The sequence below is a fragment of the Hippopotamus amphibius genome, chromosome 10, assembly GCF_030028045.1.
Source record: "Hippopotamus amphibius kiboko isolate mHipAmp2 chromosome 10, mHipAmp2.hap2, whole genome shotgun sequence".
Lineage (NCBI taxonomy): Eukaryota > Metazoa > Chordata > Mammalia > Artiodactyla > Hippopotamidae > Hippopotamus > Hippopotamus amphibius.
In genome coordinates this window covers 114,188,042-114,209,905 of record NC_080195.1, presented here as the reverse complement: position 1 = coordinate 114,209,905, position 21,864 = coordinate 114,188,042, and the positions used below count along the sequence as shown (strand labels likewise).

At 56.9% G+C, this 21,864-nt stretch overlaps 1 protein-coding gene across 7 annotated transcripts in view; it reads right to left on the bottom strand.

The window, feature by feature from the left end:
- Positions 1-21,864, bottom strand: part of ABCG1 (ATP binding cassette subfamily G member 1) — a 71,522-nt gene that overhangs the window by 6,459 nt on the left and 43,199 nt on the right. For 3 of the 7 annotated variants that reach the window (XM_057697042.1, XM_057697040.1, XM_057697045.1), the window contains exons 3-13: positions 13,980-14,097; positions 12,015-12,147; positions 9,665-9,715; positions 5,354-5,499; positions 5,070-5,193; positions 4,041-4,155; positions 2,775-2,959; positions 2,539-2,640; positions 1,420-1,588; positions 475-575; positions 208-366 (exon numbers count right to left, since the gene is read on the bottom strand). In XM_057697042.1, the coding sequence (XP_057553025.1) occupies positions 208-366; positions 475-575; positions 1,420-1,588; positions 2,539-2,640; positions 2,775-2,959; positions 4,041-4,155; positions 5,070-5,193; positions 5,354-5,499; positions 9,665-9,715; positions 12,015-12,147; positions 13,980-14,097 (1,403 nt within the window). The remainder of the gene's footprint in view (positions 1-207; positions 367-474; positions 576-1,419; positions 1,589-2,538; positions 2,641-2,774; positions 2,960-4,040; positions 4,156-5,069; positions 5,194-5,353; positions 5,500-9,664; positions 9,716-12,014; positions 12,148-13,979; positions 14,098-21,864) is intronic. The other 4 variants (XR_009047722.1, XM_057697044.1, XM_057697043.1 and 1 more) reach the window with 2 other exon arrangements.

The following is a 21,864-nucleotide window of genomic DNA, read 5'->3' as shown; positions in this document are numbered from 1 at the left end:
TGTCAGCCTTCCAATCCTCAGGGCCAGGACCCCTCGACCCCTTCCCTGGGGAGCGATCGGCCGGCTGAAGACAGTCTAGGAACTCGGGGCAGAATCAGGACGCGGGGTCTCAGGGAGGGGCGTGAGCCCCACCAGGGACGCAGCCCCGGCCACACAGGCCAAGGAGGAGAAGCGAGGCCCGTCCCGTGGCGGGTGCTCGGCTGGTACCTGCAGGGACGTGGACGCGGCTCCGATCAGCAGGCCCAGGGACTGCGCCACCAGCGAGGTCATGGTGCCCAGCGCTGCGAAGAGGACGAAGCGCACGGCGTCGGACGGCTGGGACGTCATCCAGTACACGATGCTGCAGTAGGCCACGGGGAACATGATCTGGAAGCACAGGGCCCGTCACCCCTCCTGGAAGCCGAGCTCCCCGCCCCCTCCCTGGGGGTGCTGGGAACCCTGCCCCCCCACATCACACCACGGCCACTCGTGTACCTGAAAGGGCACGTCGGCCATGGTCTTGGCCAGGTAGTAGGCCTTCAGGCTGTACCAGTAATTCAGGTGTTCTCGGAGAAACACGCCCATCTCCAGGGGAACTGGGGGACAGGAAAGTGAGAAGAGGCGCACAGACACCGCAGCGTGCTGAGAACTCAAACAGGCGGTCTCCTGCCCAGCCCCTAGCAGCCCCAATCTGTCCTATGCCGCCCTGTGGACCTGCAGTACTTAAAGTCCCTGGAGTTTGAATGGAAGGGCGTGACATGATTAACCCACCCGGAAAAGCTGCCCATCACGTTTATAACTGAAGAGTCAGGAAGGGGGGCGTCCGCGTGGGACGGAGCATCCCTGCAGTGATTGGTACAAGTACAGTCACTAGCACGAGGCTGCTCTTATTTTCACTCAGTAACTGTAACAATGTGATTCCCTCCCTGGACAAGACCTCACAAGCCGCCCTTGGAAATTCAGGGCAATTTTAGGAGGAGGCATTGCCGGAGAAGGTGTTTACGCTGGAGAGCCGGTGAGGCCACAGCTTTCTACACTGTCTCCCTGAAGCGGCCAAGGGCAGCCTACTTTGCAAACAGCCTAGAATTGCAGGGACATCCACTCAGAGTAGCTTTACCCACTCACAAACTCGGCCACACCAGGGCTGTCTTAACTGAATAAGGGAATGCTCACACAGTAGTGTCTGAGGGGGTCCTGATTAGAAAGCTTTTAGAAATCTCTCATCAGCCTTCCACCAGGCTTCTTCCATTAGTGATTCATTCCTTTGGCTTAAACATGGTACGTATTTTCCCGTCTAAAAGAAAATACGCTAACACCTACATCTGTCAACGAAGAAAATGGTATTTAAAAAGTAAGACACTATATGTTCGTGGCCAAGCAAGCCATGACCTAGAGGCAAGAAAGGAAGGAGACGTGGGCGGGCGTCCGTCCGGCACTCACAGGTGAGGACGGTGGGCATGAGGGCCGCGAACATGAGGAAGAGCATGGAGAAGAAGAGGAAGCCGGAGTTGCTCAGCACCTTCTTGGCTTCGTTCCCGATGCCCAAGTAGAGCAGGCCGATGAGGAGGCCGATGCCAATGTGGGAGGTGATCCGCAGGTGCGTCAGGACCTGGGGCAGACAAGGTCCACACGCAGGTGGGCGGAGGCTCGACGGCGGCAGTGAAAGCGCGAGGAGGCCAAGGCCCCCAGGGGCTGCGGCCATGGTGGATGGCACGCTCCATCCTGCCCCTTCCCTCCAGAAGACCATCCCCTGACCCTAAACCAGCTCACGTACACACACACACACGGGCACGCACATGCACATGCATACGCAGGGCAGCATTTTTCCGCTGTTAAAACAGAAGAAACTGCTACCCTTTGTTAAATACCCTTCCAAAGTGGCAAACCAAGGAGGGTGGTGTCCCTCAGAGGAGAGGACAAGTGACAGCGATGGTGGTGAAGGGGACAAAGAATGGACACGTGGCAGGCCCACTGTTGCAGAGCCCCACCAGGCAGTTGCCAGCCCCTCCATCTTTCGAATAGCTTGGGCACTCAGCCCCTACACAGGCTGTGAGATCGTCCAGTCTAATGGGCGGATACTGTCATGGTTCCCAATCCTTCACCAAGCCCTTCCCTCAAGGGTCTGCACACCCTCCATCTGTGCCAGGCGGGGCTCTGTGGAGGGAGGAACACGCTCCCTGATGTCAGCCTTGGCCAACGGGATGTGAGCACCAGTGACAGTGTCCCCCCAGGAGCCAGAGCTGTAAGGGCTGCCATCTGGTTTCTCCTGCACTTTCCCTCTGCCTGTTCCAGAAAGGAGCCGGTCCTCCATTCTGGGTCCCAGGACTCAGAGACACGTGAGGCAGGCACAACTGCAGCTGCCAACACATTACACAAACCAGACATAAGTATATACTGTCACAGCCGCTGGCATCTGGGGAGTGTTTGTTCCTGCGGCTTCACAGAAAGCTGACTGATGCAAATGAAGGAAGAACAGTCTGAAAATGCAAGCAGGATGAACAAACCCGAAAACAACCCGACAGCTTCCTTTGCCCTGGAGAGCACTGCAAACCGCCTTACCGAGTCCCTCATGATGCTGAGGAAAGTCCTTTTGAAGAGGATGCAGAACTGGGTGAGGCAGCTGGCAGAGAAGCTGTGACAGCCTTCCATGGAAGTGGAGTCCTGGGGACACATCAAGGAGAGAGGAGGGGTGAGACTCCAGCCCTGGGACGCCTCCCTTCTCAGCTAAGAGAGTTCTCACGCAGCGGGCGCGCGAGGCTGCATGCAGTGCCCCCAGGGGTGGGGCTTTGCATTACCTTTCTCAACCCCTTCAATCGTTTTGCCTGCTTTACCTCTTCAGAGGGCCGGTGCCAAAGAAAAGGGTTCACCTCGCCATCGCCCCCGGGCTCTCTCCTGTAGTCAGAGTCGCACATGCCCTCCCGGACGGCTCTCACCAGGCGGCCGTTCTGATCTCCGTATTCACCAGACGCGACTTCCATGACTGCACGAGACACAGACGAGGTCACCCCAGGCATCGCTCATGTGAACGGTGGGGCTTCTTTGCTTTGCAACAAGGTCATTAATCTAGCGGAAATGTTTTTAAATGATTATGTAGATGCTGTGGGATGATGCTAATGATATGATAAAAGTCATTTAGCAACCAAGGTTCTTTCAGCTCTAAACGCCCAGCAAGGCCATTTATCACGTCAGCAGCCTGGAAATGCAAATACAGATTGTAATGTCGGAGAGCCTGAGAAGTCATGAGCTCCTGCATCTATTAACCTAGTCATCTGTCTGATATTTACTGAGTGCCGGCCACGGGCATTCAAGCACCAGAGTTGGAGCTGGGATGAGAGCAGAAGGAAGCAGGGTTCCTGCTGGGAAGGCAGTGCCTGGGGCAGGGATGAGTGATGGACACTGGGGCAGCTCCCTGGGACCAAGGAGAAGTGCTGGGGGTCCTGAGGGAGGTGTGCTCGGCACCCCAGGGATGTTGAGGTCAGGGACCATCAGCCCCATCTCTCAGATCCCCAGGGAGCATCCGCTCCATTGACCTGCCTTGGCCCCGAAGCCACGCCTCCTCTGCACCCCACGCTGTCCAAGGTCCCCATGCGGCTCCTTCTCTCCTGGGTCCACACTCTCCCTGGAGACTGCTGCTCTTTTCTGTCCTCCCATCTGCCCTCTCCTCCCCCACCCACCCTGTCCCTCCTGGTGCGCGTCCCTGCCCCTCATCTCAATAAGATTCTTGCTAATGCAAAGCTCCAGGGACCCCCCTCTGGCAAAACCAGCTATCTGTTTCCTAAGTCTGAGTAGGGGTGGCTAAGCCCTCCTCCCTCCGATCACAGACCAGGAGAGCATGGCTCCACCAGAACATCACGATCGGTGACAGCAAAGGAGCCAGCACTGCCCGCTCCGTCGGTCACTCACACCCACCACCCTCCAAACGGCCACTCTCTCCTCATCTCTCACCCTCGCCTCAGCCGTGATGCTGAGCGGCCAGAAGCCACCAGAAGGGCACACTCTCCCCACCAAGAATAAAAAAGACCCCCTTTCTTTTCTTTCCGGCTGATCAAGGCGCTGCTTACCAAAATCGGCCGGGTTGTGGTAGGTTGGGCAGTTTAGACCTAAATCCCTCAAATACGGTACGAGATTTGAGACTTTCCCCCGGTACACACACTGCCCTTGACTGAGGACATAGAGCTGTAAAAAAGTAAGGAGAAGGGAAACATCAACTCTGCTACCTCTGGAGAGGAAGAGAAACTCTCAATCCATCCGTCCATTTATCTACCCATCCACCTACCCATCCACCCATCCACCCACCCATTCACCCACCCATGCACCCACCCACCCATCCACCCATCCATCCATCCATTTATCTACCCACCCATTCACCCACCCACCCATCCACCCATCCATCCACCCACCCATCCATCCATCCATTTATCTACCCACCCACTGACCCATCCATCCACCTATCTATCCATCATCCATCCACCCATCCATCCATCCATCCATCCATCCATCCATCCATCCATTCTTCCATTAATCCATCAATTTGTATCTCAGGAGAGCTTTATGTTACCTCCCAAGGACTCAAAGTTTGAAGGGAAATCCAAGATAAGTCAGGGAAGACAGAGGATATCATATGACCAGGAATAATTTTATTATGTTGCTTTTTTCCCCCTCATGCTAACCGCCTGCTTAGGGAATATTTTGGAGCTATACACATTTCATCCCCTGGGACATTTTTTTTGCTCATGATAATATCAAAACCTAAGATTTATAAAAGAGATGATATTGTCCAAATATCACGACCTGCTCTCTAATTCTGTACGGCAAGTGTTACCCCACTGTAACCAGTGGGGTGGAGAGCGAAGCCTCAGTGATGTCAGTGACTTGCCCAAGACCCCGCAGCCGGATGCCAGCCCCAGAGAGAGGACACTGGCCCGCACTCCCTACCCGCCCCGGCCCTGCCCCCTGAGCTGTTACGGCGCCAACGTCTCATGAAACATTAACACGCGAGGCCACTCAGAAATGAAGACACCCCCAGGAACTAAGCCGTGAGTATCCGGGATTTGGTTTCACGTGGGCTGATCACAGCGGGGCCTACGTACCTGGTCGAACAGCTCGAAGAGCTTGGCGCTGGGCTGGTGGATGGTGCAGATAATGGAGCGCCCCCCCTGAGCCAGCCCCTTCATCAGGGAGACCACCTGGAAGCAGGAGGCGCTGTCCAGGCCGCTGCAAGGCAAGGGGCACCGTGAGAGGCCGGTGGACCCCCAACCAGACCCCATGTAGAGAGCGCCCCGGCTGGGTCCGCGCAGCGAGGGGAGGGGAGTCAGGAGGTATCCCCCCCTGCTGGGGGGAGGCCAGGGGTCCCACCTCCTCGGCTCCTGATTACCTGGTGGGCTCATCGAAGAACATGACCGGGGGGTTGTTCACCAGCTCCAGCGCAATGGCCAGGCGCTTCCGCTGGCCTCCCGAGAGGCTGCCGGTCCGCGTGTTGGTGCAAGACAGCAGGCCCAGGGCCATCAGGATCTCCTTGACCTAGGGGACAGTGGAGCCAGAGCGGTGTCAGGGGCCACCCGCCACCCCTCGCCTCCTACAGGGCCCGTGTGGAGCCCCTGGCCGCCGCCCCCACCCCACTCGCAGGCACACCCGGACGCACGGCCCATCGGGGCCCAGCCCAGCCTGCCCTTTGCCGGGTGGGCGGACGCGTTTCCAAGCCCCAGGTCCTGATTTGGGCCCAGGAGGCTGAGAGGCAGTGCCGGAGCCAGGCCAGCCCGGCTGGAGGCCTGGTCCTGCCCCCTGCCGGTCACCTGGCAAGTCCCCTCGCTTGCAAGCCTCGCTCAGGGCCCAGGTCAGGGGAGGTGTTGGACAAACAGTGCAGAAAGGGTGCATCAAGGACACAGAGATGGACGGGCGACCGGGTCTCTGACCAGCACAAAGCGGAGGGCCACCCGGATGGTTTAATGCGATACAGTCAGCCCCCTGCACACGAACCTTCGAGGTGCGAATTTTCAAAGATGCGAACGTGCCGCGGGTGCCAGCTGCTGTACTGCACGAGTGTACGTTTCAAGGTACTGTACTGTAAGGTTGAACATTTTCTTCATATTTTGCTTGCTTGTTTTTTACGTATTATTTGTGTGAAAAGTATTATCAACCTATTACAGGGCAGCGCTACACAGCCGATTGTGTTAGTTGGGTACCTAGGCTAATTTTGTTGGACTTACGAACAAATTGGACTCACCAACTTGCTCTCGGAACGGAACGCGTTCGTACTTAGGGGACTCACTGTAACGGATAACACACAGCACGTAGTAAGAATTTACCCGATGGCAGCCACCAGTGACACTGTTACTAGAGCACACAGCTCCTGCGGACACAGCCACGCAGGCCGGGTCTCTCAGAACGAAGGGGTGAAGCCCCTTCCTCACTTGTCAGCAGGAAAAGAAGGTCTCTGATCCAGCAGTGAGGCGAGGAAACGGCCTGTAGCTGGCCCTGCCTCCCTCCGTGGCCCTGCCGAGGCCGCCCCGGGGGCAGCCTGGGCACCAAGATACGAACAGCCCGCTGTGCCCTGCACCCGCCCCTGCTGCTCCGCATCACTGATGTATGTTGACTCGGGGCAGCAAGGAGCTCAGCAGACGTCGGTGCAGGCGGTGGCGTCGGTTTCGGCCGCGGTGTCCAGTGTTCAGGGTCCACCCCGGCATCCTCCCGGAGGCAGCCGCCCTCCTGGCCTCCACACCAGGTTCACCTCCCGGGGGGTAGCCTGCCACAGAGGTCCTGCCGGCATTCACCGGGCCATCACCCTGGCCCCGGTGGCGGCAGGTGGACCCCAGTCCGGCAGCTCCTCTGGGGAGATGAGCTCACCCGAAAGGAGAAGAAACTCACAGGCTTCTCCCTTGCTGAGCCCTACACCCGCCTCCGCTGCCTCGTCCAGGATGAACAGCCTTTGAGGGACACCAGCCCAGAAGGCAGGTCAGCAGGGTGGCCCGGAAAAGGCCACCTTTCAGGCACACTGTCCCTCGTGTGGACAGTCCATTGGCCTTCTCAGGGTGACGCGACTGCAGCGGTCTCCGGGAACCCAGGCTGAAGGTGCAGGATGCAGGCCACCCACCCGTCCCGGAAGGTTGCTGGAGGTGCAGGTCGAGGTCAGCACCGCCTGTTTCCTCCCCGTGCCAGCATCTTGCCCCGGGTTCTCACGAGTAACGCCCTGCAGGCTGGCTTTGTTTTACATTAATCAGAAAAGAACAACGTCTTGGCCCTGGGAGACCTTGCTCCTGAGGAAGGCGCCTCACTGGGGGTTCTGGAGGGTTGAGTCTGCTTTTCTGGGAAATGTGGGAGGTAGGCAACATTCCACTACCTGCTGGAACATTCCATCCTATTGCGTTTCCCCGAGATATAAACAACCAGGACCTAGGTACACAGAGGGGCTGGAGGGGAAGGAGTCAGCGGCATGTGCTCGGGGCCTGTGCTCTGCTTGGACAAGCACACAGTCCCGCTGATGGGTTCTGGGGGGAGTGGACCCTGCTGAGAACCAGGAGGACGGGTCAGCCCGGCCAAGCTGGGGGCTTCTGGTAAAACGTGTGTGCAAGTGCCCTGCGGGGATGCTCTGGCCTCGCTCAGTCCAACAGCAGACCCGTCTGCAGAGAGGCACAGGCTCCCATTCCCTGGGACCACGCGGCTGCACAGCAGCAGGGAAGACCCTACCGACGAGATGCTATTGCTCTTGTGAACGCAGCTGAGACCCCACGGGGTTCTATTCCAGTCCGAGCCTTCGCCAGGCACGTGAGGACATGCACTCAGGTGGGCCCTCCCCAGAGACACCCCTGTTCCCTACCAGGAAGGCCATCTCATGCCTGTGCCTTCTGTGCGAGCAGGCCAAGGGGGTTCCGGGACCCTCCCTGAAGACCTTCATCAGATACCAGATGGGGGCCGGAAGCTGCCCTTGGAAGGCCATGAGTTGACAGACAAAGTGGGTGCCGGGGGCCAAAGGACTGGCCGTCAGTGCTCCTGGGGGAGTCGGCTGAGATGCACGTGTCCTCCCTGCCCTTCATCAAAAGCTCCTCCCCTGCTCCCTCTCCCACCTGGAAGGGCTGATCCCTCGGGCCACCCTGCAGGCAAATATCCCACTTACTCACATCTGTTCTAGGAGCTCAGACGGTAAAAACATCATCCAACTCAGCTTCCTGCTGCCCAGGAGGCAGGCGGGGCCTGGCCCTCCAGCCCTCGTTACCAACTGAAGCCCGGCCGCTGGAGGCCATGGCCCCGGGTTGTCCAGTGGGTTCCAGGAGGCCAGGCCTGAAGCGGGTCCCCTCGTGGGCTTAGCTCTGCTTCACTACAGGCCCTCTCCGTGCCAGCAAGACCCTCCGAGCTCCCTGGTCCACGCGCCCATCCTCCCCCGGGGCTGCCGACATGCAACGTGTCTGCGACGCCCTTCAGAACAGATTAGCAGCCCTGGGGCCCTCTGCTTTCAACCTACACAACCTCATCCCCGCCCGGCCCCTCCGCCTTCGCAGAGGATGAAACACCCATCCATGCCTCCCACGTTATTTCGCACATCCCTGTTTTGAGATCTGTTCCTCCATTTTATTCCTTTCAACAGCGGACTCAGAGTCCACGTGAAATACCTTCAGAGCAGTGAGGAGGAGGGTTTACTCCCGATAGAACTCGAGCTCTGCTGCCTGGCTGTGCTGTTTCCCTACCGAACCCCCCCACCCCCGATTTCCAGCCGGAATCCTCAGAATTCTGAAGGGCGAGGTGGGGCGAGGAGGGCAAAGAGAGGGAGAGGAGGAGCCCTAAAGATGCCCAGCGCTCCAAGGTGGTTTACGTGACATGATGTCAATTGTTCTGTGCGATGGGAGAGGGATCGCAGGTGGTAAACAGAGTTGCTAGTAACATTGTATGTTTGACTCTTTTCTATTAATCATTCTGTTTTACATCAAAACATAAAGAGCCAAGTTGCACGTTGGCACCAACCCTGCAGATCTGACTCTCTCTGGTGCTGGACCGTGGTCCTACAAGCGATGGAAGACAGGATACTGTTATGTACGTGGAAATCCCACCAGCGCAAGCCGTGGGGTGGAGAGGTGGGAAGTTGAGTTTCCCTTAGGCGAGGTGTAAATATAAACCGGTCCTCCCCACTAAGTGGGGCTTCTGGTGCTCCCCGCTGGGTCTGTGTACCCAACACCCCTGCTCCCTGGGGTTTTAGGGAAGCAAAAAAAGCAATGAAAAGGATTAGAAGATCTCTGTCATCCCAGAAACTTATTTATGTTACTTTTAAAAGGCTGGTTAATAACACGCAAGAGCCCAATTTCTTCTTGCAAGTGTGTGGGGGTGGAGGCTGGTTATTTTTAAATGAATGACTAACCATCTTCATTGTTAATGTTTCATAAAAAAAGAAACAAAACAAGGGAGTATAAAGTGTATTAAGCCCTGAAGGGGCAGAGCACTGGGTCTGACCCCGAGGCTGGGTCCTCAGGAGGGTGTCCTGCCACATTCTCCACATGTCTGTACGTCTGCGTCTCAGAGTCTCGTGGTCACTCCAGCCAGTGCCAGCCGGGGCGCAACATTGCGATGCCACCGTCCCCCACAGGCAGACAGCCAGGCACCAAGCCACAAACCCAACCAGCCCCCAGAAGTCCCTCCCCACGTGTTTGCCGAGTGGATTTCATACAATTCCGGACCACTTGTGGTCCAAGCACACACTTACCATCTCCCTCCTGCCTTCGTCTTTCTCCTGGAGTTTCAGATGCGCAGATACCTGCAGGGGACGAGAGCAACGGCGTGAAATCAGAACAGGTGGCCGGCAACAAGACAAACTCACTCAGCGACGGCAGGCCCAGAGCCCCAGGGGCCGAGCCGCTGGATGACGGAGGAAATCCTGGGAGGTCTGGGCTCCTTCGCATCCTTGTCACGCTAAGATGGGTCCAGGAGAGCAGTGATGCCTGGGCTGTATCCTGTTACCTCAGGGGATGCTCTGCTGTGCCCTGAAGGAAGTGAGACGCAGGCAACGGAAAGAAGAGGAATCCCCAGGCACCGGGGGCTTGAGACCACTGGTGCCCACTTAGGAGTTTCATATGCAACCTGTTAAACCACGGATAGCTTACAATTATCCACAGTGGGACTGTTTACACAACAGAAGTTGGCACGTGGTACATGTAAGGAGTCCAGTTTTGTTGCCGCTGTTGTTTTGTTTTGTGTGAGATCCCGCCTGCTGCACGGGGCCCCCAGTCCTGCTTGGTGAAACCCTGAGTAACCATCATCACCATGCCTGGCATCAGCCTTGCTTCTGCTCTGCCAACTCCTGTGACCTGGGGCAGCAAGGACCTCGGTTTCCTCATCAGCACAGTGGTGAGGTCAGAATCTGCCCACCTGGTGAGCTAGTGAGGTTGTCCTGAGGCTCCACGAGAGACTAAGATGCAGGGGCGAGGGGCTGAGGGGCTACAGTCCCAGGGTCAGACAGGGCCAGCTGCCTGCTGGGTGACCCCGAGTGTCACGCCTCGGCCTGCCTGGCGGTGCAGGGTCAGAAGGAGCACATGGAAACACACCACCCGTGGCTGGTGGCCAACGTCATCCCTACGTGTGGGACAGGACCCTACAGAGTGAAACGTACCATTTCTCATTTACTCAGGATTTATCAAAGGGATCGTGAAATTCTCAAAATCAAAATCGAACTGATTTTTAACTGAAAAATGAGTGGATTTCACAGCAGAGCCTGGTGACAGGTGGGGGGAGGATGGAGGTGACAGCAGGAGTCACCAATCTTGTTTGCAAAAAAAAAAAAAAAGCAGTGATTGAGCTGGAAACCAAAGTGAAGTTTCTCAAATGAGTAACCAAGAACTTTGCTCAGTAGCTCTGACAAGCCCAGCTCTGGTCATCCCAGATGAAGGTGAAGTAGCGATTCAGGAATCCACAGGGTAGGTAGAAATCTTGTATTTCCTAACTTTACCATCCTCTTTTCAAACTCCTCCTGAGTTCCCTGTGCCCCCATCAGCACGCCCTCTTGGAGGCCAGAGAAGCTACATGGTCAGGCCGCCCGGCACTCGTGGCTGCTGGGGGAGCAGGTTAGTGGGCCCATCATGCATCCAACACCTGCCCTGCTTCTCTTTGCTCACCTAAGGATCTCCTGGAATTGCCCTTCAGACAGGATGCTGGGTAGCTGCCCTTCTGCAAGCCTGCAGAGAGGAGGCCTTGCCCCGTCCAAGTCAGGAGTGCAAGGCAAGACTTCTCCCATGGAAACCCCAGGTGAATGCCCGTCTACTGCCCTGGTACAAGGCAGACCAGCTGGGAAGGTCCCCAGCGTGCCAGAAGAGGCCCAGAGGCCAGGCACCGCCTCGTGCTGAGGAAGAGGAGACGGCAGGAAAGTAAGCAGCCCCGGGCACACACACGCCGTGATGGACAAGGGCGGCCCACTGGCCTTCCCACCTCCGCTGCCCGGGAGGCTCTCTAGCGGCTCCCATGGCCCACCGTGGGTCAGTGTGGTCCCTGTCCACCTGGCACTTGGCTGGGTCACCGTCTGTCCAAAGAGCACAGCTGGGCCAGGCCGTCCTAGACGTCCCTGTACAGTACGGCCCGGCTAACTGGTAAACTCTCGGAGGCGCCCTTTCTCATGTGCTTTTGCAGGGTTACACGTTTGATGACTGCAGGCCTGGGACCCAGCGGGTGTGCAGCAAATGCTGGTTTCACCCCCAGGTGAGTCAGAGGATGAGACCCTTGGGGTCCTAACCCAGGTAGCAGACTGCCTAGAACTTGGGCCCAAAGCCACAGAACACGGATAAGAAGGGAAGACCCTCGGCCTGTGGGGCATAGGACTGTGATCGCCCTGGAAGTGGTCCCCTACCTCAATCAGGTCAGTAACATGCTCCGAAACCTGACCTTGATTTTGCCATCCAGGGTCTACAGAACCCAGGGGCTTGGGGGGTTGCCTTGGGCGAAGCTGTCCAAACAGTACGCCTGGTGTCAGGACTCCGGGCGAGGAAGGGGTGCCAGGTGCTGCTTGGTCTCCCGCGAGGAGAGAGGGGGGTGGCCAGGTGCGGGGCTGCAGGCCACGGGACGCTTACCATCATGGCCTCCTGCACAGTCAGGTGCGGCAGCAGCATGTCGTCCTGCATGATGTAACAGGACACCTTCCGGAAGCAGCGCAGGTCCCGTGGGAGGCCGTTGATGAGGACCTCACCCTTCATGCCGGTCTCCCTGCAAGGCCAGCAAGAGGACCTGTCAGCCCGACCCCTTCTGCACCTCCTCCTCCTCCCCCAGGGCCTGGGGAGGGGAGAGAGGATGGACCCTCTCCCAGCATCTTCCAACTGGACCAGTAGGGACACCGAGCCGGGCGGGGACGGGAGGCCCGGAACGGCACCAGCACTTGGAAGTGGAAATTGCACGAAGAAAATGCCCAGCGTGTGGTCGCTCTGGGGTGGCACATTCGTCACAGGAGCCTATGGACCAAACCAACGGAGGTACACACAGACGCTCCTACGTGCGGCCACACGGTCCGCGCACACCCCTGGCTTTGCAGGGCTTTATAAGACGGGTGTCTGAACAACCCTGTGTGTAGCTGAGGCTACGCCAACTGCCCCAAAGGCCAAGACTCTGCAGTCCAGGGTGTGGCCACTAGGTCAGAACCAGTTCCTGGGGGCAGCATGACTCTGATGCTGACTGAGAGGACCCCTGCAGGCTCCCTGGCTCAGGTGGCTCAAAGAGGAGGACGTCTGGGTCCTGGACCCGCTCGGCCAAGCAATGGGAAGTTGTTCTCTCTGACCACAGTGGAGTTGGGACATCCCACGGGTACCGTGGAGATGGAGGGGCATGGCCCCGCCGGCCACACTCACCCCCTCATTCATATTCCCCCAGGGCACCTCGACCGTGAGATGCTTTTCTGGGTGCATCATCTCATCCCATCTCCCTCAGGGAGGCAGTGGGAGCCACAGGCATCCTGCCAAGGGTGCCCTTTTTCCAGCCCCACCTCCCAGATGCCACGAACAACAGAAACACAGACGGCCTATGAGACCAGTGAGGTCACATCTGGTCTCCAGCTTCGTCTAGCTCACTGCCGTGACTGGGCTCTGCAGTGGGTCCTTTCTTTCCTCCAGGGAATGGCGGGATCCACTGGCTTCCCAGGGAACGAGGCTGCCGTCTGTGGCTCTAGGACGGGCACGTGCCACACAGGTCGGGCAGCAGCTGAGGGTGTGGGGTGAGCTGAAAAACGGCCGCTCCCACCAAACAGAAGCTACTCGCCTCCCGTGTCCCCCACGTGACGCCGGGTGCAGGGAGTTTGGCTCTCACCTTTAGAACTGAATGCAACAGGCAGGAATTTGCCACTAGTGAGACTTTTAAAAATCCTAATTTTCCACATAAGGAGTGATTCAGAAGTCCTAAGGAAAGGCGAGGGGGGGAGGGTATCTTTATTTGCCAATAAATGAAGTTATTTTTTTTTTTTTCAAAATGAAGTTATTTTTAAAACTTATTTGCTAAAGTAGCAAATGGAAGCCATGAGATCTGAAGAGAACTGGCTTTAAGAGAGCATCTTGTTACCATTTCTGAAGATTCAGTTTTCTAATCATTCTTACGTAAACGTCTCCAGACAGGATGGCAGGAGCTATGTCTCCAAACATCGGAGCAGCTAACGTGGCAACAAGCAAGAAAGCGTGAGCTCTGGGTCGCCAGCCCGACGCTGCCCCCTCTCTTCTGAAGATGCTCTGTCTTACCTCTGACCTTCCTTCACACCTGTCTCAGTGTTCTCCTGCCACTCCCTTCCCCAGACTGGACCGCCCCGCATCTTCCTGTCCCGTAAGGCCTGGCCCTTCTGCCGCACGACCTCCCTCCCCTGAGCACAGCATCCACTCGCCACCGCCAGGTGACAACCAGCAGGACTGACGCCCCCAGCGCTGGAGCTACGTTCCTCTCACAGATTCCAAAGCTTCTTCATGCGAGACGCCCCTCAGGCTTCCCTGGCCGGAGACTTAAGAAGTGATGGGATGGACCATTCACACTGTTGGCCCCTGACTGCCGGGCGAGGGTCTGCTCACCTGTATCCAGCGAGGATGTTCATGAGTGTAGACTTCCCGGCCCCAGAAGGACCCATGATAGCCACCAGCTCTCCACTGTTGAATTTCCCAGAAATCCCTTTCAGAAGGGTCTTGTATCCTGTGAAAAGAGGATCACATTCACTTTCCAACCATCTCAGGACTCACTGGTTTTGCCCCCAGTGCTGCAGAGGCAAACACAACAGTACGCTTGACTGCAAAACCAAGGCCAAAGGCAAGGTTTTTCCCCATAGTATTTATAATAATGCCGAGTTCTGGGCAAGAAAATGGACCTCAGGTCTTCTGATGCCTCTGCCTGCTTCCTCAGTTTCATTTCACAGGTTCTATTAGGGCTAAGTACCAGTGCATATACAACACTTTCCAGTTTACAAAGCCCTTTCGTGGACACCATCTAGGGTGCAAGGAATCCCCCGTTCTCACTTCGGATTGAGGAAGCGGGTGTCCAGTGGGCCTGGGTGACTTGTCCAGGACCCCACGGCCACTATAAACAGATCCTAACTCAGGGCGGCACCGCCCACTGCAATAGTAAACTCATGCCTTTATCAAGTAAGTGATTAATTTCTTATTTCATATATGAATCCTCTATTCATCATCTAAACTGGTATAAATTATTTATATAGAATTTATTTGCAAATCATTACTTTATAATTAAATGACTCGTATGTTAACAATTCATTAATAATTAAAAGTTTATCATCTTGCAGTTACATCACATTGCTTTGGGCTTTCTGCCAAATTTCTAACCGACAGCTTTGTAAAAGGAAAAAAAGCTACACACACCAAAAGGAGTCACGCTACTTTTTCTCAAGCAGATTGTTCAAATGAGCTACAAAGAATCAAACAGAAGCAACTAGATTCCTCAATAAAGACTCCTAATTCAGAAACATTTTTCAGCGACTTCCCTGGCGGTCCAGTGGCTAAGACTCTGCGATCCCACTGCAGGGAGCACAGGTTCGATTCCTGGTCACGGAACTAAGACTCCTCCACGCTGTGCAGCACAGGCAATAAAATAAAAATTAAATTTAAAAAAAGAGAAAGTTCTCAACCCCTGAGAAAAACTCCGAGGACATGCCCTTAAATGAAACACTCCGAGGACATGCCCTTAAATGACCAGAATCGGGTGGTGTGGTATTTGGTTCCCCATGCAGAGCTGAACGCAGCCTGATGGAAAGGGCCTGTGCAGCTCTTGACTGAGCCCCGGTCTTGGGCATCCTAGTCGCTCCCTGGACCCCAAACCTGTGTGTTTACTCGAGCCCCAGCCTGGGTCTGGGGAGTCATCTCCCAGCTGCCTCTAGTCTTTCACAGATAGGACACCCCAACACCCAACCTGTCCCCAGGTGCCTCCCTGATGCGGGTGGCGAGTCCCTGAGGACCTTTTAATCAGGCAGAGAGAAGCAGAAGCAAAAGGCAGGAAGCCTGTGGCCCTGCGGCCCGACTCATGACGGGGAGCGGCAGTCGCCTGGGGAGGCTGAGACAGTCATCCCGGGAGCGGGGAGTGGGGGTGGGGGAGGGGGCTGAAATGCAGATGGACGGGAGCGGGCGGGTCTGGGGGAGCAGCTCAGGACGGAGTCAGACTCCTACCACCAGGACATCGGCGGTGGCAGGTGGCAAACACACCGCAGGGGAGCCAAAGGAGACCAGGGCGGGGGTCGGGGACCCCAGACCACTCCAGTGGTGGACAGATGGAGGGAAGAGCTGGGGGATGGCTGAGGCCCCTCCTCTGCAGGGTCGAGGCCCAGCGCGGGCTCTGTCCACATGGGATGGAGCTCTGCAGAGTGGGGCCAGGTGCCCCGGGTCCCAGGCCCAGGGGACCCGTGTGGCATCACCAAGGGAGCGCTAATGCCGGGCGTCTGCTCATGACCGGCCTCCCGGAGGTTCAGGCGGCATCGGGGTTACTCCAGGGCAAACCTTCCCTTAGGCGGTGCTCCTCCCCAGGTTCAGAGCCAACCCCAGCTGGTCCCCTGGAAACCCGAAGCTGCCTGGTTAGGCAGACGGGTGGCCGAGGTGGCCCCCGGCCACTCGGAGGCCCCTGCAACCCGCTCCTTCATCACGACGCCTGAGGACAGCCTCGCTGTGGGGATCGAGCGGCCCGTTCCCTGGGGCCTGGCCCATGGGTGCCGCTCTCCCTGGGACCCGCTGGGGTCAACACAGGGGCACCGGACGACAACACGGCCGGGAGCTCACACAGGCTTCGACGCGCGTGGCCAGGACGCCAGGAACAGACCTGGGTCTGGGAGCTGCAGAGCCTCAGGCCTTTCTGGGAAGGCAGGCAGACCAGGGCTGTAGACTGTGCTCTCATCCTTCACAGCCACGGGAAGGGAATCGGGGGTCTGACCCTGGACCCCGGGGCCACCCCGACACACGCGGAGCCGAGGGAGTTACCTGCCTCCCAGCTCAGGCCTGGGAGGGGGCGTGGGTTCCCAGGGGGACGCAGAGGGACAGGGAGTGTGTGTGATGCGCTGCGGGGCGGGCCGGCCAAGAAGTGTCCTCACGTGCTGGCCACCCTCCCGGGTGGTGCTTCTCTAATATCAGACACCTGTTTTTTGGAATTCCCTGGTGGTTCAGAGGCTAGGACTCCGTGCTTTCACTGCCGAGGACCCGGGTTTGAACCCTGGTCAGGAAACTAGGGTCCCACAAGCCACGTGGTGAGGCAATACATAAATACATACATACACACATACATAAATAAACATTTTTTTTAAAAACCCTGCTTTTCTTTTATTGGGACTTGCATTTGGGACTGAAGAATCCTGAAAGTGACACTGGACTCAGAAGCCCAGAAGGCGTCCACCTGTGCCCTCCTGGACCTGCAGAGGCTGGGACAGGAAGACAGGGCACGCTCTGCACGGGGCTGGAGGCCCAGGAGCAGGTCAGGGGCTCTCCCGTTGCTGCTGAGTTTGTGAGAGAGTCTGTGAACACGTGCGCATCCCTGTACTTACGTCAGGAGGCCGTCCTGCACTGCAGAGCCTCGTGCCTCATCCCCTTATGGAAACATGAGATGGAGAGGCTCCGCCCCACGCCTGCCACCCTGCTTCAGCCCAGATCTTGGCATAATGGACAAGCCGCCTCCTCTGTGTGCTGAGGTCACTTTTGACACGGGTGCTGGTCCTGGCTGCTCTTCTGGTCAGGACGGTGAGCACTGAGGGCATCGCAGGACGCAGACCTCCCAAGAGGCAGGGCTGCAAATGCCCATCAGCCCCACCCAGGGTGCGGGTGTCCCGTCCTTAAAAGGCCAGACCAGAGGGCAGATCAGAACCCAGACCAGAGAGGAGAGGAAAGATGCAGACAGAGAGAGAGGCAGACAGAGAGATGACAGAGCCCCAGGCCCACCCGCCCCAGGGAAGGGACCTCCGCTCAGACACTGGGTCCAGTCGGGGAGCTTGGCCAGCATCCTCTGAGATGGGGGGACCCTGTCTGCAGGGAGAAGACGAGGCCCAACTGCAGGAGTGCCCCCGACCCCACAGCAGCAGGAGTGTTGGGGCAAATGTGTTGACGGGCAGGAGAGAGGGGCCGTGGGGGCAGCAGATGGAAACTCAGGGCTCCCAGCCACAGAGCCAGGGCCAGCCGGGGCCAGCTTGTCTCACAGCCCCTGATGCTTTACATCTAGGGGATGTTGAAGGGGGTCTTCATGGGGAATAGGACAAAAGTGACGAGTGATGTTTGGTTTGGCTAAAAGACTGGTCACGCCTGGGCTGTGGAGGAAACGCTGTCGTTGGAAGGATGGCCGGAGCAGGTACCCAGGGCATGGGAGGACCATGCATCTGCGGGAGAAGAGAGGCCTGACACAGAGGAGCAGGCGTGGCTGAGAATCCCCCAGCCCCACGAGCCTAAGGGCGGCCCAAGGACCACTTCGCCTGGTTCCATCTTCCGTGTCCAAGAACAGTCTGAGAGAAGCAAGATGTGCTTTACAAATGCCCTCGCTAAGCATGCTGTGTTTTGTAAGGGGAACGACAGACAAGCCACAGTTTTGCAAACTGATCCCACGGCTGCACTGAACTCTTCAGACTTGTGGGCAACGCGGAGCTGGTGGACAGGTCCCGTGCCCTGCCCAGCGGGCATCAGGAGTGAAAACCACAACGGTAAAACCGGTAAAGGCTTTCTCCAAGAACCCCGCTGATGGTGAAAATGAAGCCCCCGGGAAGTGACTTTTCCACGATCTAATCCTTTTCAAGGGGAGTTGTGACGTGTTCAGAAAATCCACACGTCCACTCAGCACCCGCCTAGAGGGGCTGTATTGTCTATAAAGACATGGAGATAAACATGCTTATTAACAGTTAGCACTCAGTGAAACGGAAGGGCTTCCTTAGTTATGCCTGCAATGAGTTACGTTCCGAATGTTACCAGTTCGGAATGAACCTGCCCAGACATGCTCGGTTTTGAGAGTGAAGGGGACAGCTGCACAGGCGACTTCTTCTAAAGGGGATGCCCACCTGCCAGCCCCAAACCGAGTGCCCGACAGGAGCCCGGTGTCTGATACCTGCCCGCACGCATGCCTCCTGTTGCCTCCTGGCCACAGCATTGCCTCTAGAGGCCCAGAACATCAGCTCCGGGGAGACGTAACCAGAACAGTCCTCTGAAGCACCGTGTCCTGTGTGTGGAGCGATGCTTGGCATGCAGTGGTCACTGAAAAGGCGTCTATGGCGCTAATAATAAGAAGGTGAGCCCTTTGCACAAATGAACTCGAGTGACATCTGCCACCTTGGGCGCTGCCATTTGGTTGTCACTTCTTTCCAAGCACCCCCAACAGGACCAGACCCCTCTGGCGAGTCCTGGGCCGGCAGGAAATGGTCAGGAGCTCGCAGAGGACCAGCTGCCTGGATGGTCTCTGGGGTCAACCAACAGGATGGGCACTGCCTAATGGAGGGGCCTTGGTGTCCCTGTGTCTCACATCCTGTAAGTAAAAACCCACGCCCAGTCACCAGTAAACTCTTACGTAACAGCAATCAAAATGTGCACGTTCTATCCCTTCTGAGTAATCACTTTTGATGTAAACTTTACTGAAGCATAGAACACACAGAGGAAAGTGCACGCATCTTAAGTGTACACACAGCTCCGTATACTCCCCCAGACGGAACCGCCCGCGGAACCAGCTCCCAGATGAAGAAATGGGACACACAGAGCCTCTGGAGGCCCCTCAGGTCCCCCGCCATCACTTCAGTGCGTAATTGCTTTTGAGTCTTAAGTAGAACCCTTGGGGTATTGATTTTCAATCAGAGGAACACACCTTTCCCAAACAGAGGAAAAAAAGATAATTTCCTCCCTTGGAAATGAAGACAACCCTCCTGTGCTATGGAAAAATCAAGGAGCACCCCTTCGACGGGAAATCGCTCCCCGGTATTCCCCAGTGAGCGCCTGTTTGCAGGCGTATAACCCCTGCCCTCCCTCCACCAGACAGCAGCTCCAGGGATGAGCCGATTCCTGCCCAGAACATGCGTCAGGGAACCAGGGAGAAACAGAGTGAGCGGCTGTTAGGGTCCCCACTTCAACCAACGGTGCTTCAAAGGAAAACGGTGCTTGTCAACAGCTGCGCGGTCGTGTAAGGTGGTCGGCGGGGCGTGGATTTTCTCGCTGTAGAACGTGCCCTTCCTCCTCTCCCGAGGAGGGGTCGGGGAGCAGCCCCACCCTCGGGGAGCACCAGCCCTGGGCGCCCTCACGCGGGGTAAGCACGGGCCAGCTCTGCGGTGCCTTCCTCTCTGAGCCCCACAGCAGGCCGAGTCCCGGGTGCCTCTCCATACAGTGCAGAGGAGAAACAAGGGCTCCGAGAGGGTTCAAGACCTGCCTGAAGCCACACCGTGGCTCAGCAGAGGAGCCACCATTCCAACCAGTTCTGCCTGACTCCAGGGGGGCCAGGAGCCTCCGCCAGCCTGGGCAGTGCAGCCGAGGGGTCCGAGCAGCTGGGCGCGCCCGCCCCTCCCTCCTTCCACATGCAGGCCCGCTCCCAGTGGACGGCTAAGGTCGGCTCAACTCGGGAATGCACATGTAGTCTGCTGTCGCGTGCAATATTTAACGAAGGATGGGGAGAAACCGCACAGCTCCCTCCCCAAAGCATGAGATGCCCGTAGTCACCGAAGGCCACGGTTGCCAGCTGGGTGCCAGCAGCTTCTCCCAGTGCTGATGTGGCAGGACGTTCCGAAATCCCTCTGTGCACTCAATCGTTCCGCATCCTTCAATTTCTTTTCTATGGTATGAAACATCCTCAAGTTCAGAACATTAAAGAAAACCAAAAAGTTCTTGCCAGGACATGGGAGGCTTCTTTCGTCCAGGGTGACGCAAGCCCTGCTTCCGTTCAGGACCCCTCGCTGCAGCCCATCCTTCCACTCGAGCGGCCGCACAACAGATTCGCGCAGAGGGTCCAGAACAGCTGTGGCCGGCACATCGGGGCCCGTTGCCTAAGCCCCTTGGAACCACGAAGCCCCCGACCCCGTCACCTGCAGAAATAGTAAGCCGCTTGTCCCTCAGACTCCAGCCGGTGGCCTGCTCACTCAGGCTTCATTTAATAAGCTGCAGTGTTTTAAACAAGAGGTGACTTTTCTAGGGAGATCCCAGGGTCGGTCAATGTGCTTCCGAGCTACACAGCACAGAGGCCTGTGGTCTCACCCCGCAGGCGGGGCCAGGCCGGCCAGTGGGCGCCCTCCCAGGCAGGCTGTCCTAAGGTCCCATGCCACGTGGCAGCTCAGCCCTCAGACCCCTCCAGGGTGTACATGTGACATAAAAGTACGGGGCATACGGGCTTCCTAGGTGGCGCAGTGGTTGAGAATTCGCCTGACAATGCAGGGGACACGGGTTCGATCCCTGCTCCAGGAAGATCCCACATGCCGCGGAGCAACTAAGCCTGTGTGCCACAACTATTGAGCCTGCGCTTTACAGCCTGTGAGCCACAACTACTGAGCCCATGTGCTGCAACTACTGAAGCCCATGCGCCTAGAGCCCATGCTCCGCAACAAGAGAAGCCACGGCAATGAGGAGCCTGCACACCACAACAAAGAGTAGCCCCCACTCACCACAACTAAAAAAAAAAAAGAAGAAAGCCTGGGCACAGCAACAAAGACCCAACACAGCCAATAAAATAAATAAATAAATTCAAAAAAAAATATGGGGCATACATCTGCAGCACTAAGGAGGCGACTAGAGGTTATCACACTAAGTGAAGGAAGTCAGACAGAGGAAGAAAATACCGTACGACATCACTCATATGTGGAATCAAAAATACGACACGAACTTCTCTGTGAAACAGAAACAGACTCACAGACATAGAGAACAGACATGTGGATGCCAAGGAGGGTGGGGGTGGGGAGGGATGGAGTAGGAGGTTGGGATCAGCAGATGCAGACTATTGTATAGAGAACAGATAAACAACAAGGTCCTGCGACGTAGCACAGGGAAGTATATTCAGTATCTTGTGATAAAGTATAAAGGAAAAGAAAATAGAAAAGAATGTATGTACATGTACCACTGAGTCACTCTGCTGTACAGCAGCAATTAACACAGCATTGTAAATCAACTATACTTCAATTTAAAACAATACGTTAGGCGTAAACCACAGGGACCACAGCCACCATGTGTGTCAGGCTCGTGGGGGTGTCTGGGCCACACAGAATATTCCTCCTCCGAGCCTCATGGCGAAGAGGTGAGTCTCATCACAGAGGAGGGTCCCCAGTGGGCAGAGAGAAGCCGGCCGGCAGGAGAAAGGAGGAGGGAGCCGCCCAAAGTCCCCTCCCACCCCGGCCCGGTCCCCTCACGTCCGCCCCCAGGGTCCCCGCATCCATCGGCCAGGCTCTGAGACACAGTTTCAGATCCTGCCGGTCCGTGTCCTCATCGGGAGATGCCCTCTCACACAGGGGATAGTAAAGCATGGACCGAACCACCC